The sequence below is a fragment of the Hesperophylax consimilis genome, chromosome 17 (genome assembly GCF_061612785.1).
Source record: "Hesperophylax consimilis isolate HC1 chromosome 17, BYU_Hcon_1.0, whole genome shotgun sequence".
Classification (NCBI taxonomy): domain Eukaryota; kingdom Metazoa; phylum Arthropoda; class Insecta; order Trichoptera; family Limnephilidae; genus Hesperophylax; species Hesperophylax consimilis.
Window position 1 is genome coordinate 7444539 of NC_142852.1, and position 12427 is coordinate 7456965.

General features: G+C 37.8%; 1 protein-coding gene across 1 annotated transcript in view; it reads right to left on the minus strand.

Annotated features, from left to right (window-relative positions):
* Positions 1–12427, minus strand: part of Dcr-1 (Endoribonuclease Dcr-1) — a 111841-nt gene that overhangs the window by 20150 nt on the left and 79264 nt on the right. Inside the window, exons 28-33 of the mRNA XM_089641762.1 lie at positions 10095–10247; positions 7446–7592; positions 4138–4999; positions 2365–3791; positions 1805–1892; positions 866–1009 (exon numbers count right to left, since the gene is read on the minus strand). Coding sequence (XP_089497888.1) covers positions 866–1009; positions 1805–1892; positions 2365–3791; positions 4138–4999; positions 7446–7592; positions 10095–10247 — 2821 coding nt within the window. The remainder of the gene's footprint in view (positions 1–865; positions 1010–1804; positions 1893–2364; positions 3792–4137; positions 5000–7445; positions 7593–10094; positions 10248–12427) is intronic.

Here is a 12427-nt window from a genome sequence, read left to right on the forward strand (position 1 = left end):
TGGGGTGTTATGCCGTGTTGCGCTAACTCCTTCTTTACCCGACGTTTCGGACAGTGTTGCAGTGTCCATCATCAGGGCAGATCCGGTAGATCCGAAGATGTGTAAATTTTGGTTGTCGAGTTTGTGCTGAGTTTGTGCCACAAGATGTCGCCACTTCCGTTGGCATTTCGCACTTGGACGGGCCCAGGCCACAAATAAATAAGCACAAACTCGACAACCAAAATTTACACATCTTCGGATCTACCGGATCTGCCCTGATGATGGACACTGCAACGCTGTCCGAAACGTCGGCTAAAGAAGGAGTTAGCGCAACACGGCATAACACCCCAAAAACAAACAACAAAAATGCTTTTGGCCGTGAGAATCTAAAAACTTACAAGACAGATCCAAGATTAAAATTTTTATAAAAATCCCTTCATAAGTATGTACTCCAACTAGATGCTGATAAACAAATTTATGATTTATTATTATTATTTTTTTCACAATGTCATTTAATGTAATGAAATATTTTATGTATCAAAAAATATGTAAACATTAATTTATGTATCAAAAACGTCTGTCTCGACACAGGTTTATCCTAGTGAGACAGACATCGAAAAAAAAACCTGTAAAAAAACTTTATATTGATAATAAAATAAAAAAAATTAAAAAAATGCACAGTTGCAACAAGTAGGGGGGCGCCATGTCATGTACGGCTTTGAAAACCATCTAGCAGAGTTTGAATTGGATTCTCTCAGAGCACTTAAGCCAATGAAGGTTGCACAGATGTTGTGAGATGTGGGAACATTTGGAAACACCGGTTATCAGCTTTGCTGCAGCATTGAAAACTGACTGAAGTCGCAAATTCCTTTTAACCTTCTCCTACCTAGCACGGCGTCTCCAAGGAACTCGAGGCGCTGGTAGCAGTCGGTCAGACGGTTGGAGCTGTGAGAAGCGTGGGTCATGGCTTGCAGCAGGTAACACCTGTCTCTGAAGCGATACTTCAAGGTCCTCTCTAAAGAATCATAACCTAAAAAATTCAAAACAAAACATTGACGATAATTAAAAATTTGGTTATTTATTGGAAAAAATATGGAACAATATAAAGAAGGGTAAATGCAGGTAACTCCGTTAATGGAGGACTGAACACAGTTGGCGCTAACAACAAATTGTCCAAAGAAGCGAAGATAGCAGTCCACAATGGAGTGCTGGTACCTACCCTGATGTATGGAAGTGAGGCATGGAACTGACAGAGAAAGGATGAAAGTAAATTGAATGCTGTTGAAATGAGATCCCTGAGGCATATGTGTGGTAAAACCATATAGGTATGATCGTGTGAGAAATGTTGAGATCCGCAAAGACTGCAAGGCTGATGTAAGCGTAATGAGTAAGGTTAATAAAGGGACGCTTAGATGGTTTGGGCATGTAGAGCGAACGAGCGAAGAAAGAAGTTTAAGGAGGATATATGATGCAAATGCTAACGGTAGCAGAAGTCGGGGACGCCCGAGGAAGACATGGCACGATCAAGTGAATCAGATTCTCGAGTCGGGCCATGTCAAGAGTCAGAATAATAAAAGATTATGTATGAGACGATGTATGAGACAATGAGGCAAGAATTGTGTGCCAAGACCGAGTTGTTTGGCAGTCCGTCCTCTCTGCCTACCCCTGCAGAGAGACGGCATTATGGTTAGTTAGTTAGTTATATAAATGAACAATTTCTAGAAATACTTGTGTGTATGCATTATCCCAACTAGCGGATATAATTTAAGGTTGAAGGTAGTGGGAAGGGGAAGGATATGGGGAAGCATTTATAACTTTATGTTACCTGATAGCATTTGCATCAATTCTCCCTCCGGATGCGGCACATTCCTCAGCAAAGGAGATGGCGGTGGCTCTAGCTCTCCGAACACAACCTAAACAGTGAAACAATCCATCAAAATATGCAATGAACAAGTTAAAGAGAGGGACACTTTGGTTTGGACATGTGATGCAGATGGACGGTGAAATCTGGGACACCCCTACAAAGACAATATACCACCAAATCAAACACTTGCAGTCAAATGGCGTGATGGTCAGTGTAATATCCTTGCCCCTTGTGTTGGGTTGGCGGAATAATAGTTACGAGATTGTAATTAACACATTTCACACACAACCATGCACACTACATACCATCGCCTTCATGGTGTCTCTCTCATACAAGGCTGCAGTCGCAAATTCATTACAGTAAATAAAAATGGTACTAAATGAGATTCTTGAGGAACCCTGCTAAAACATCACTGGAGATAAAAAAAAAACCTGCAGGATGGAGTGTTGAGAGGCCGAAGATAACTATCCTAAAAACATGAATAAATGTGTTGATGGATATTGTTAAACATGTGCACTAACCTGTATCCATCTTCCGTCCTTGTCTTTTTGTGGCTTCAAACTTCCTGGAACTCTGTCATCCCAATTCCAATCATCTTCCAGTTCGCTCTCGTCATCTTCACTATCGTACGGATCCTTTTCTTCCGGTGCTTTACAAACTTCTGGGCCTTCTACAGGTTCTTCTTCATCAGAGCACGAGTCTTCGTCTGTAACCTCATCGCCACACCAAATGTCCATTTCGTCGACGAACTTTGGCAAAACATTAGACTTTTTTACGCACATTTTGAAGATGCATTGATCTTTTTCGCTTTCCATACATTCTTCAGCTGTTTGTTCAGCTTTCTCGGATTCTTCAAGTGTTTTACTACATTCCCCGACAGTTTTCAGACTTTCTCTAACCGTTTTATCTGATTCTTTGAATGTTTTACCACATTCCCCAACAGTTTTCAGACTTTCTTTCACTGTTTTATCACATTCTTTAACTGTTTTACCACATTCCTCAACATACATTTTTCTTTCTTCCACTGTTTTGTCAGATTTTTTAGGTGATACATCAATTTCTTCGAATCCAACTGTTTCCTCACATTCTTCACTTGATTTCTTAACAGCTTCATCATGTTGTACATTCCCTTTACGTTTTTTCCTGTTTTTACGTTTTCTTCTTGTCTTCAGTGCATCACAATCCCCTTCGAACATAGCTGCAATTTTTACTTGGCTATTTTCAACATCTTCCGTAATTTTTAACTTATCACTCAATGTATCAGCATTTAGACCAGTGAGATCCTCAATTAAAACAGACGAATCTAATGTTTTCGCATTTTTCTTTTTCCTTTTCTTTTTGGCTTTCTTTTCACCGGACAATTGTTTTGCTTCTTCCAAATTTGCATCTATTACTTTGCCCGACAAACCTATTAATTCACCTGACATACCAGAAGTATCTTTTACTTTAACACACATATCTTTCTTCTGATCAGTTGCTTCCTTAACTTTTCCAGTTGTATCTTTTTTTGGAGCATCTGCTTTCATTGCTCCATCTTTCATATCTTCATTTTGACCAGTTGTTTTAACAGCTTCATGGTTAAATTTTAGAATATCAGCTACTTTTGACTCATCTTTTGTTCTATCAACTGCATTATTTGACATATTTTTTACTGTACCTGCTACATTTGAGATATTTTTTGTTGTATCAGCTGATTCTTCTGTATCCTTTACTCCTGGAGCTTTGTATCTGGTTTCAACAGTCTGGTCTTCGGCAGCGTCCTTTTTACCTTTGCCAACAGTGGCCTGCTCCATTATCCTGAGGAATGGGTGGTCCGGAGACAGGACCACTTCTTCCTTGGGCAGGACACGTATACCCAACCAAGCCATGAATAGAAGAGCCCCTCGAGGGCCACATTCTATCAAATAGGCACCAATGAGAGCTTCAACACAATCAGCCACGGATTTATCTAGAAGTTTATTCAAATTTTACTAAAAACGGTTTAAGGAAAAGTACATTTTTAACATGAATATCACACTAGAGTCCCAATTTTCTCGGAATCAGTGGGACTATGGCATCCTCAATTGGGGTATGTGGTGAAGCTGAAGGTGGTGGGGAGAGGAAGAAGATGAAGTGAGGAAGGCGGGATGTAGGCTATTTAGTATGGCCAACTATGGATTCTTAATGGTTGTCTTTCCCGGGGCAACACTGAGAGTATCTACAGATCTATAGATTATTTTATATCAATCACATGTGAGATAACACAAATTAATTTAATAAATGGGGAAGATAACGGTTTGAAATAAATATCTTACCCGGAATGCTGTGCTGAGTGATCAAATTGTACGGCACGAACCCGGGCACTGCTTCGTACACGTCACCCTCGCCGATCTTGGCGGTGTTTCTAACAGCAGCCACCGGATTCTTAGCCGTGCACGTACAAGGCCTGCCCATGTATCCACCACTGCCCGCTATGGAGGACATGATAGCACCAACTTTATCAGGAGAAAGCTCATCATCCGTGTCACTATCGCTGCATTCGGCCGCCATTTTGTTTTCGACAGCCATTTTCCTGTCGGTGGCCAATTTGTTTTCAGCAATTGTTTTGCTCTCGTCGGCCATCTTGTTTTCCATATTTTGTTTTTTATCAGATTCATCAGAAACTAAACGATTAGATGGAATTCTATTGTCATCAACTGCTCCTTTTGTATTGTCTTTCAATTCATGTTCCACATCCTTGGTTACATCAGATTTATCTTTAGCATCTGCAACAACTTTACCATCACTGAATTTTGCTATTCCTCCAATTTCAACTGGTATTTCTTTGCTGGAATCAGATTTTTTATCAACTTTAGGTGTGGAATCAACTCTTAGATCATTTAAAGAGTTCCTGTCTTTATCGGAGTCAGATTTTTCAACAGTTTTAGGTGTGGAATCAACTTTAACATCATAGAAGGAGGTCTTGTCTTGAATTCCATGCACCGGACAGCTAGTATTGAGTCGTTTCTTGAAGTCTTCAATGCTGTCTTCGTGCTTACTATTGGATCTTAGATCTTGGTGGACCGTAGGCTTGGTCTGTTGCAAGGCCACATTTTCTTTTACCAGTTTCTCTATCTGTTCCCTAGTCATATTTTCCAATGAAGGCATATCGGCGACATTCCAAAGAGTTGATGGTATCTGAAAGAAAAAAAATCTACAATATTAGAGAAAATAGTGACGAAATGTGGTCAGGTTAGTTACGGAGTGATGGATACTGTCGCTAGTTATAAGTCTCGGTAGTTATAGTCAATTGCTAACTATCATAAGTCATTAGTTATAAAACTGAGTTATAGATCAATATTAATAAATCTTTGCTGAAAGTTATCTACATAAATAAAAAGCAATGCCCATGATGTTTATGCCCTAGACTCAAAAACCTAGGACCGATTTTGCCGTCATTTTTTAAGTTTGTTCAAATTGACGTGATGAACGAATAAATACGAGTATACTCTCAGTCATGCCCTGGTGAAAAGCTTGCCATTCAGAATTGAAATGACTGACAACACGGTGTCGCATCTTCATAGATAAGCACACATTTAACCACAACTTTAGACTACACATCTACCCCGATGATGGACACTGCAATGCTGTCCGAAACGTTGGCTAAAGAAGGAATCATATTCATTGGAAGAATAAAAAAACTACTTACATTATCGAGATCCTTAGAAACAAAAATAAAATAAATTAATTAATTATTGAAACTTGCATTACTTTATTTTCATATATGACAATAAATGGATAAAACTCACAGACATATGAATATATAGACTAGAAAATAAAGGTGAGGGGTAAAATCAACTGTTGAAGAACGAAGGGGGTAAAGCTGACTGTGATTCGTCAATAAATCAATCTGACAGTAAATAGGCATCTCGCATTATAATATCACCATTTAGTTCTTAAAAGTAAAATCTGCTTTTGAATGAATAGACATTTTTACATGGGAGCGCAAATTACTCGCCACGTTATGAACAAATTTGCGAAGCCCAAATTCGGCAAAAAAAAATCTTCTATTTTCAGAGTCGAATATATTGTTTACGTATTTAGTTAAGACACTTTTATAAGTGTTCATAATTTAGTTCCCAGTAACCAACGATGCGTACAGATATATCTCGATGTGATAGTACCTATATGTTTCTACAAACTGATCCATATTATACGATGTAATTACGCTTAAAATAATGCTTACATATGGAATGTAATACGACAATTGGGTTTATTCTCTTTTTCACATCTATTTTTACAAGTTTTCATAGCTAAGCCACCATTTTGCCGTGTTATTTCGTAAAATGCCTCGACCATAGCTCGACGCTAGTTTGAACAAGAATGATGACGTCACATTCTCAAGATTCACGGGAAGCCATACGCGAGCCCAGCCGGCTCCAATGGAACCGGTATGGGGAGTGGGGAATAATACGCCTTTAATCACTTAGGGCAGGTCTACTAATATTCATATGTCTATGATAAAACTCATATAAATTAATTTTAATTAATGACACAGATTTGATTGTAATGTATTTGGTTGACACTATATGGATAGTACGAAATTGGTTGACACTTATTTGTCAGACACTAATATGGTGACACGAAATTGGTTGACACTTATTTGTCAGACACTAATATGGTGACACGAAATTGGTTGACACTTATTTGTCAGACACTAATATGGTGACACGAAATTGGTTGACACTTATTTGTCAGACACTAATATGGTGACACGAAATTGGTTGACACTTATTTCGTGACACTAATGTAGTGACACTGTAGACACTAATTTGGTGATACTAATTTAGTGACACTAATTTGGTGTCACTGGTTACACTAATTTGGTGACACTAATTTCGTGACACTAATTTCGTGACACTAATTTGGTGATACTAATTTAGTAACACCGGTAACACTCATTTGGTATCACTGGTTACACTAATCGGGTGACACTGGTGACACTAGTGATCCCAATTTGGTGGCACTATAAATTGGGGGCACTACATTGGTGACACTAAATTAGTGACACTAAACTGGTGACACTAAATTAGTGACACTTAACTGGTGACACTAATTTGGTGACACTAAATTTTTGACACTAATTTGGTGACACTTAATTGGTGACACTAATTTTGGTGACACTAAATTGGTGATACTAAACTGGTGACACTAATTTGGTGACAATAAATTAATGACACTAAATTGATGACACTAATGTTGTGACACTAAACTGGTGACACTAATTTGGTGACACTAAATTAGTGACACTAAACTGGTGACACTAATTTGGTGACACTAAATTGGTGACACAAAATTGGTGACACTAAACTGGTGACACTAAATTGGTGACACTAATGTTGTGACACTAATTTGGTTGACACTAAATTGGTGACACTAAGTTGATCCACTAAGAAGTATGGTAATAATCCTTTTAAAATCAACACAAAGTGTGACATTTTAGTTATTTCGTTAGCTGAAATCTCCAATTTAATTACCACGTTTAAAATGTCAATATGTTTAAGGATAGTTTAACAATGTAAGGTTATGTGAGCTGTTAGGTTAGGTTAGGTCAGATACCTGTATAAAGGAGCGTAATACTCACATGTGTGTCTATCAAGGCACGTTCAAGATGCGGCGGCACGCGGTGGCATGGCGGAAGCCAGTTGTCGTGCGGTTCAAACTTGCTGGCAACCATGCGTCCGCCAAGGGCACGAATTCGACCCAGACGATAAAGATTCAAGTTCGAAACCTGGACAATTCAAAATAATGTACATATTTAATGTTTATTTATTTATTGGACAATTTTTATAGCGCCGCTTTTGTGAGATATAACCTCAGGGGAGATGCAGGTATTACAAAAATAAAGTGAAGTTAAGTTAAGTAAAATGAAGTACAGGAACAGGTGACACAAAGATAGAAGATGGAGACTCTGCAGCAAGAATCCTAGGTGATGAAGAAACTGGACAGCTGCTGCAGCGAAAGAGTCCACCACGTCGACCAACAGTGCCAGCACGAGGTTCGTCATCCGTCCAGGTATATGTCTGCTGCTGATAAAGCGCTAACAGAATTTCCTCTCACAGATACCAGACCTTGGCAGCACCGCTGTGACGTTCGACGAAGACAGAAGATGGAGACTCTGCAGCAAGAATCCTAGGTGATGAAGAAACTGGACAGCTGCTGCAGCGAAAGAGTCCACCACGTCGACCAACAGTGCCAGCACGAGGTTCGTCATCCGTCCAGGTATGTGTCTGCTGCTCATAAAGCGCTGACAGAATTTCCTCTCACAGATACCAGACCTTGGCAGCACCGCTGTGACGTTCGACGAAGACAGAAGATGGAGACTCTGCAGCAAGAATCCTAGGTGATGAAGAAACTGGACAGCTGCTGCAGCGAAAGAGTCCACCACGTCGACCAACAGTGCCAGCACGAGGTTCGTCATCCGTCCAGGTATGTGTCTGCTGCTCATAAAGCGCTGACAGAATTTCCTCTCACAGATACCAGACCTTGGCAGCACCTCTGTGACGTTCGACGAAGATAGAAGATGGAGACTCTACAGCAAGAATCCTAGGTGGTGAAGAAACTGGACCAGCTAGTGAGACTATATATAAAGGGTATGTTGTGGGGTTGTAGGATATGGGGACTGGAAAGAGGGGGAGGGGAAAGAGGGGGAGGGGAATACCTGGCTATTCAGATCTGGTCACCAAACATAGCAAAACCAATTTCAAGCAATGTTTAATTTCTGAAAGGTGACCGCAAATATATTAAATACGAGGGTGGGTCAATAAGTCCTTAGAAAAGCCGACATGTGGCGCGACTAGTACTGTAAGCGGTTTGTTTTCATGCAGCGGCACTACCGATTCAGTATGCTGCGAAGTTTCAAGCAGATTGGTCGGGTTGTTGCGTGTTTCTCGTACATTTAAAAAAAAAATATTTGCTTGTTTACAAAAATGGAGAAAATTGAGTTTAGAGCTGTTATTAAACATTTTAATATAAAAGGGTTAACAGCAAAGAAAATAATGATTGAGCAAAGAAAATAATAATGAGTTAGATTTAGTTCACGGCACATCTGCTCCTTCACTTGCAACTATTTATAACTGGTTAAATGAATTTAAACGTGGTCGTACATCAACAAAGGATGAACCACGCTCAGGACGTCCTGTAGAGGTGACTACACCAGAAATGATCAATAAAATCCACGATATGGTGTTAAGTGACCAAAGATTAAAGTTGAGTGAGATAATTGAGGTTACAGGGATTTCAAAAGGTAGCGTCATTTCTATTTTACATGACAAATTAGGCATGAAAAAAAATTCTGCAAGATGGGTGCCGCGTTTGCTCACAGTCGACAATAAACGCAATAGGGTGGTGGCCTCTAAAGCCCTGTTGTCGCTCATGCAACGCAATCCGAATGAATTTTTTCGTCGCTTTGTGACTGTACATGAAACATGGATACACCACTATACTCCCAAGACGAAAGAACAGTGAAAGCAGTGGATTGCGAAAGGCGAACCATGTCCAAAGAAGGCGAAAACCGTAAAATCAGCTGGTAAGGTTATGGCTACTGTATTTTGGGATGCACGTGGAATTATTTTCGTTGACTATTTGGAAAAAGGAAAAACAATAACAGGGGATTATTATGCATCTTTATTGAACCAGCTAAAAAACAAAATTGAAGAAAAACGGCCTCATTTAAACAGGGAAAAAATCCTCTTTCATCAGGACAATGCCCGTGTTCACACATGTTTACGATCAATGGCTAAAATTGAAGAATTGAAGTTCGAATTGGTCGACCACCCACCGTATTCGCCAGATTTAGCCCCCAGTGACTTTTTCCTTTTCCCAAACTTAAAAAAATGGCTAAGTGGACAACGTTTTTTTTTCAAATGAAGAAGTCATCGATCGGACAAATGCTTATTTTGAGGACCTTCCGAAAACTTATTTTTCTGACGGTTTAAAAAAAATTGAGAAACGTCTAACCAAGTGTATTGAGCTCCAAGGAGATTATGTTGAGAAATAAAAAAAAATACAAAAATACAAACTGTTTTAATGCTTTTTTCTAAGGACTTATTGACCCACCCTCGTATATATATACTACAATGAAGTTGAATTTGCGAGACAGTGTACATTTTACAAAGCCAGAACTCACTGATTGAGAATTAATATTTTTGTGCCTCAGAAAATTAAGAACTGAATATTTCAAAGCTTGTGATGAAGATAAAATTGCGCCAGTGCAAATTTCATAATGCCATACCTGCTTGCTCCTGAGATGCGACAGTTTTCCTTCATGTATATTCTGGTAGGTACAATACAGGTATGTGGTTATCGCGTACTTGAGAAAACTGTCGCCAATTGTCTCCAAACGTTCCAAATTTATGCCGTCGTTCGCGTTCGACATTGTTAGCGCCTGAAAATTACAAAAATAGTCAATAACGGCACATTTCATAAATTAAAAAGTATATTATTATGCCAAATGTTTTAGGTTGGGATTGCTTCACAGATATTCAAGCGAAAGGTTGTGTTCAGACGGCAAATCAGCGCCTTTTTGTTAATTTGACATTTGAAATATTAAATGCCGATCCTAGTCATAGTCATAAAAACATGATAATTGTGCTTTTCTGCTGATCACAATTTGTTCAAAAGCTTAAACGGACATGGAATCAGCGTTGAAAAGGGAATGTTAAAATTTTAATATTGACTCCAATATTTTGTTCAATCATAATACAAAACTAGTTTGGTTAGAATACCAAAAGAATGTGTATGCTCGTGGATGAAGCAAAGTGCGGTTTCAATTAGATGGAATTGGCAGAAAAAGTACATAAGTAGACTGAATTAGAAATGAGAATCCTATGTGATAAAACATAGTGCGTGATATAAATGATATTGCAAGTTGAAGAAGGATACTGGTGTGTAAAAGGTGTTATGGTATGTTTTTTTAAAGAGTGTAAAAAATGGTAAGTTTTTAGATTCTCACGGCCAAAAGCATTTTTGTTGTTTGTTTTTGGGGTGTTATGCCGTGTTGCGCTAACTCCTTCTTTAGCCGACGTTTCGGACAGCGTTGCAGTGTCCATCATCAGGGCACATCTTCGGATCTACCGGATCTGCCCTGATGATGGACACTGCAACGCTGTCCGAAACGTCGGCTAAAGAAGGAGTTAGCGCAACACGGCATAACACCCCAAAAACAAACAACAAAAAAGTTTTTTTTTTTTTTTATTATTTTAATATAGATCATAGTTACATTAAATCATACATATTTTGCAATATATCATATTTAGGTACATAGTTGGTCATGTATACCTTATCAGAAAAGAGGAGCTCTTGTGCCTGATAAGGGAGCCACGATTCTTACTTAGATTCAATGTTATGTGTAAAATATAAATATTATATATATATACATATTTTTTTTAATATAATTTTTTTTGGAAAAAAAGTTTGATTTTATTTATTTGTTCTTGTTGGTTCGTAATACAGCGCAATTCGGAAGGGAGATTATTGTAGTTTTTTATGGCTTGGTAAATATAATGGTTTTGCATTTGAGTTGTTTTAAAGATTGGCGTAATAAATTGATTTCCATTTCTCATCAGTTTGTAAAATTCTTGATATTCTGTGTTATTTTTTTCTTTACACATTTTTATAATTGAAGTTTGCTTAAATATATCATCAATATTTGGTACTGGAAACAATTTAAAAAGCAATTTTGTTGGGAAAGTAGAGTTTTTTTTAAGTATTACCTTTATAATAATTTTTTGTGAGACTTTTACTGAGTGTAGGTTGTTTTTATAAGATCCTCCCCAACCTATGATTCCGTAAATAAGCAGGGAGTGGACAAGAGCATAATATACATTTTTTAGTATTTTCACATTTAAAATATTTCTTAACCTAACAAATATATATATACATTTCCTTATTCTCTTTACTAACTCCGTAATATGGCTTTTCCATTTCAAATTTTCATCGATGATCACACCAAGATATTTTATTTCAGAAGAAGAGTTGATTACAGTACAAATAGGATTAAGTAGTTTACAGTTGACATTGTCACAATTTTCATTATGGATTATGATATTTACTTTGTGTTTAGGTATTTTTTGTAGTGAAAATAATACATATGTTGTTTTTTTGGCATTAAGTGTGAGTAGGTTATTATCAAACCATGATTTTAAGATATTAATACATTCATTTGCAAGTTTGTTAACTAGTTCCCATGTTTGACCTTTTATTAATAAGACAGTATCATCAGCATAAGAGATTAATTCACCTTTGATTTTCTGTTGGAAAATGTCATTTACATACATTAGAAATAGTAATGGTCCGAGGACCGTGCCTTGAGGAATGCCAAATGTACTTGTTAGTGGTGTACTAAAAGTTTGGTTTAATTTTACAATTTGAGGTCTCTCTGTTAAATAGCTTTCTATCCATTTAAGAGCTAAGTGGTCAATGCCATTTTCTTTTAATTTTAATATAAGTCTTTCATGGGAAATGCTGTCAAATGCTTTCTTTAAATCAATAAAAATTCCTATACATTTATTTGATTTGTCCAGGGCACTCTGAATACTAGATGAAATTTTTGCAATGGCATCTTGG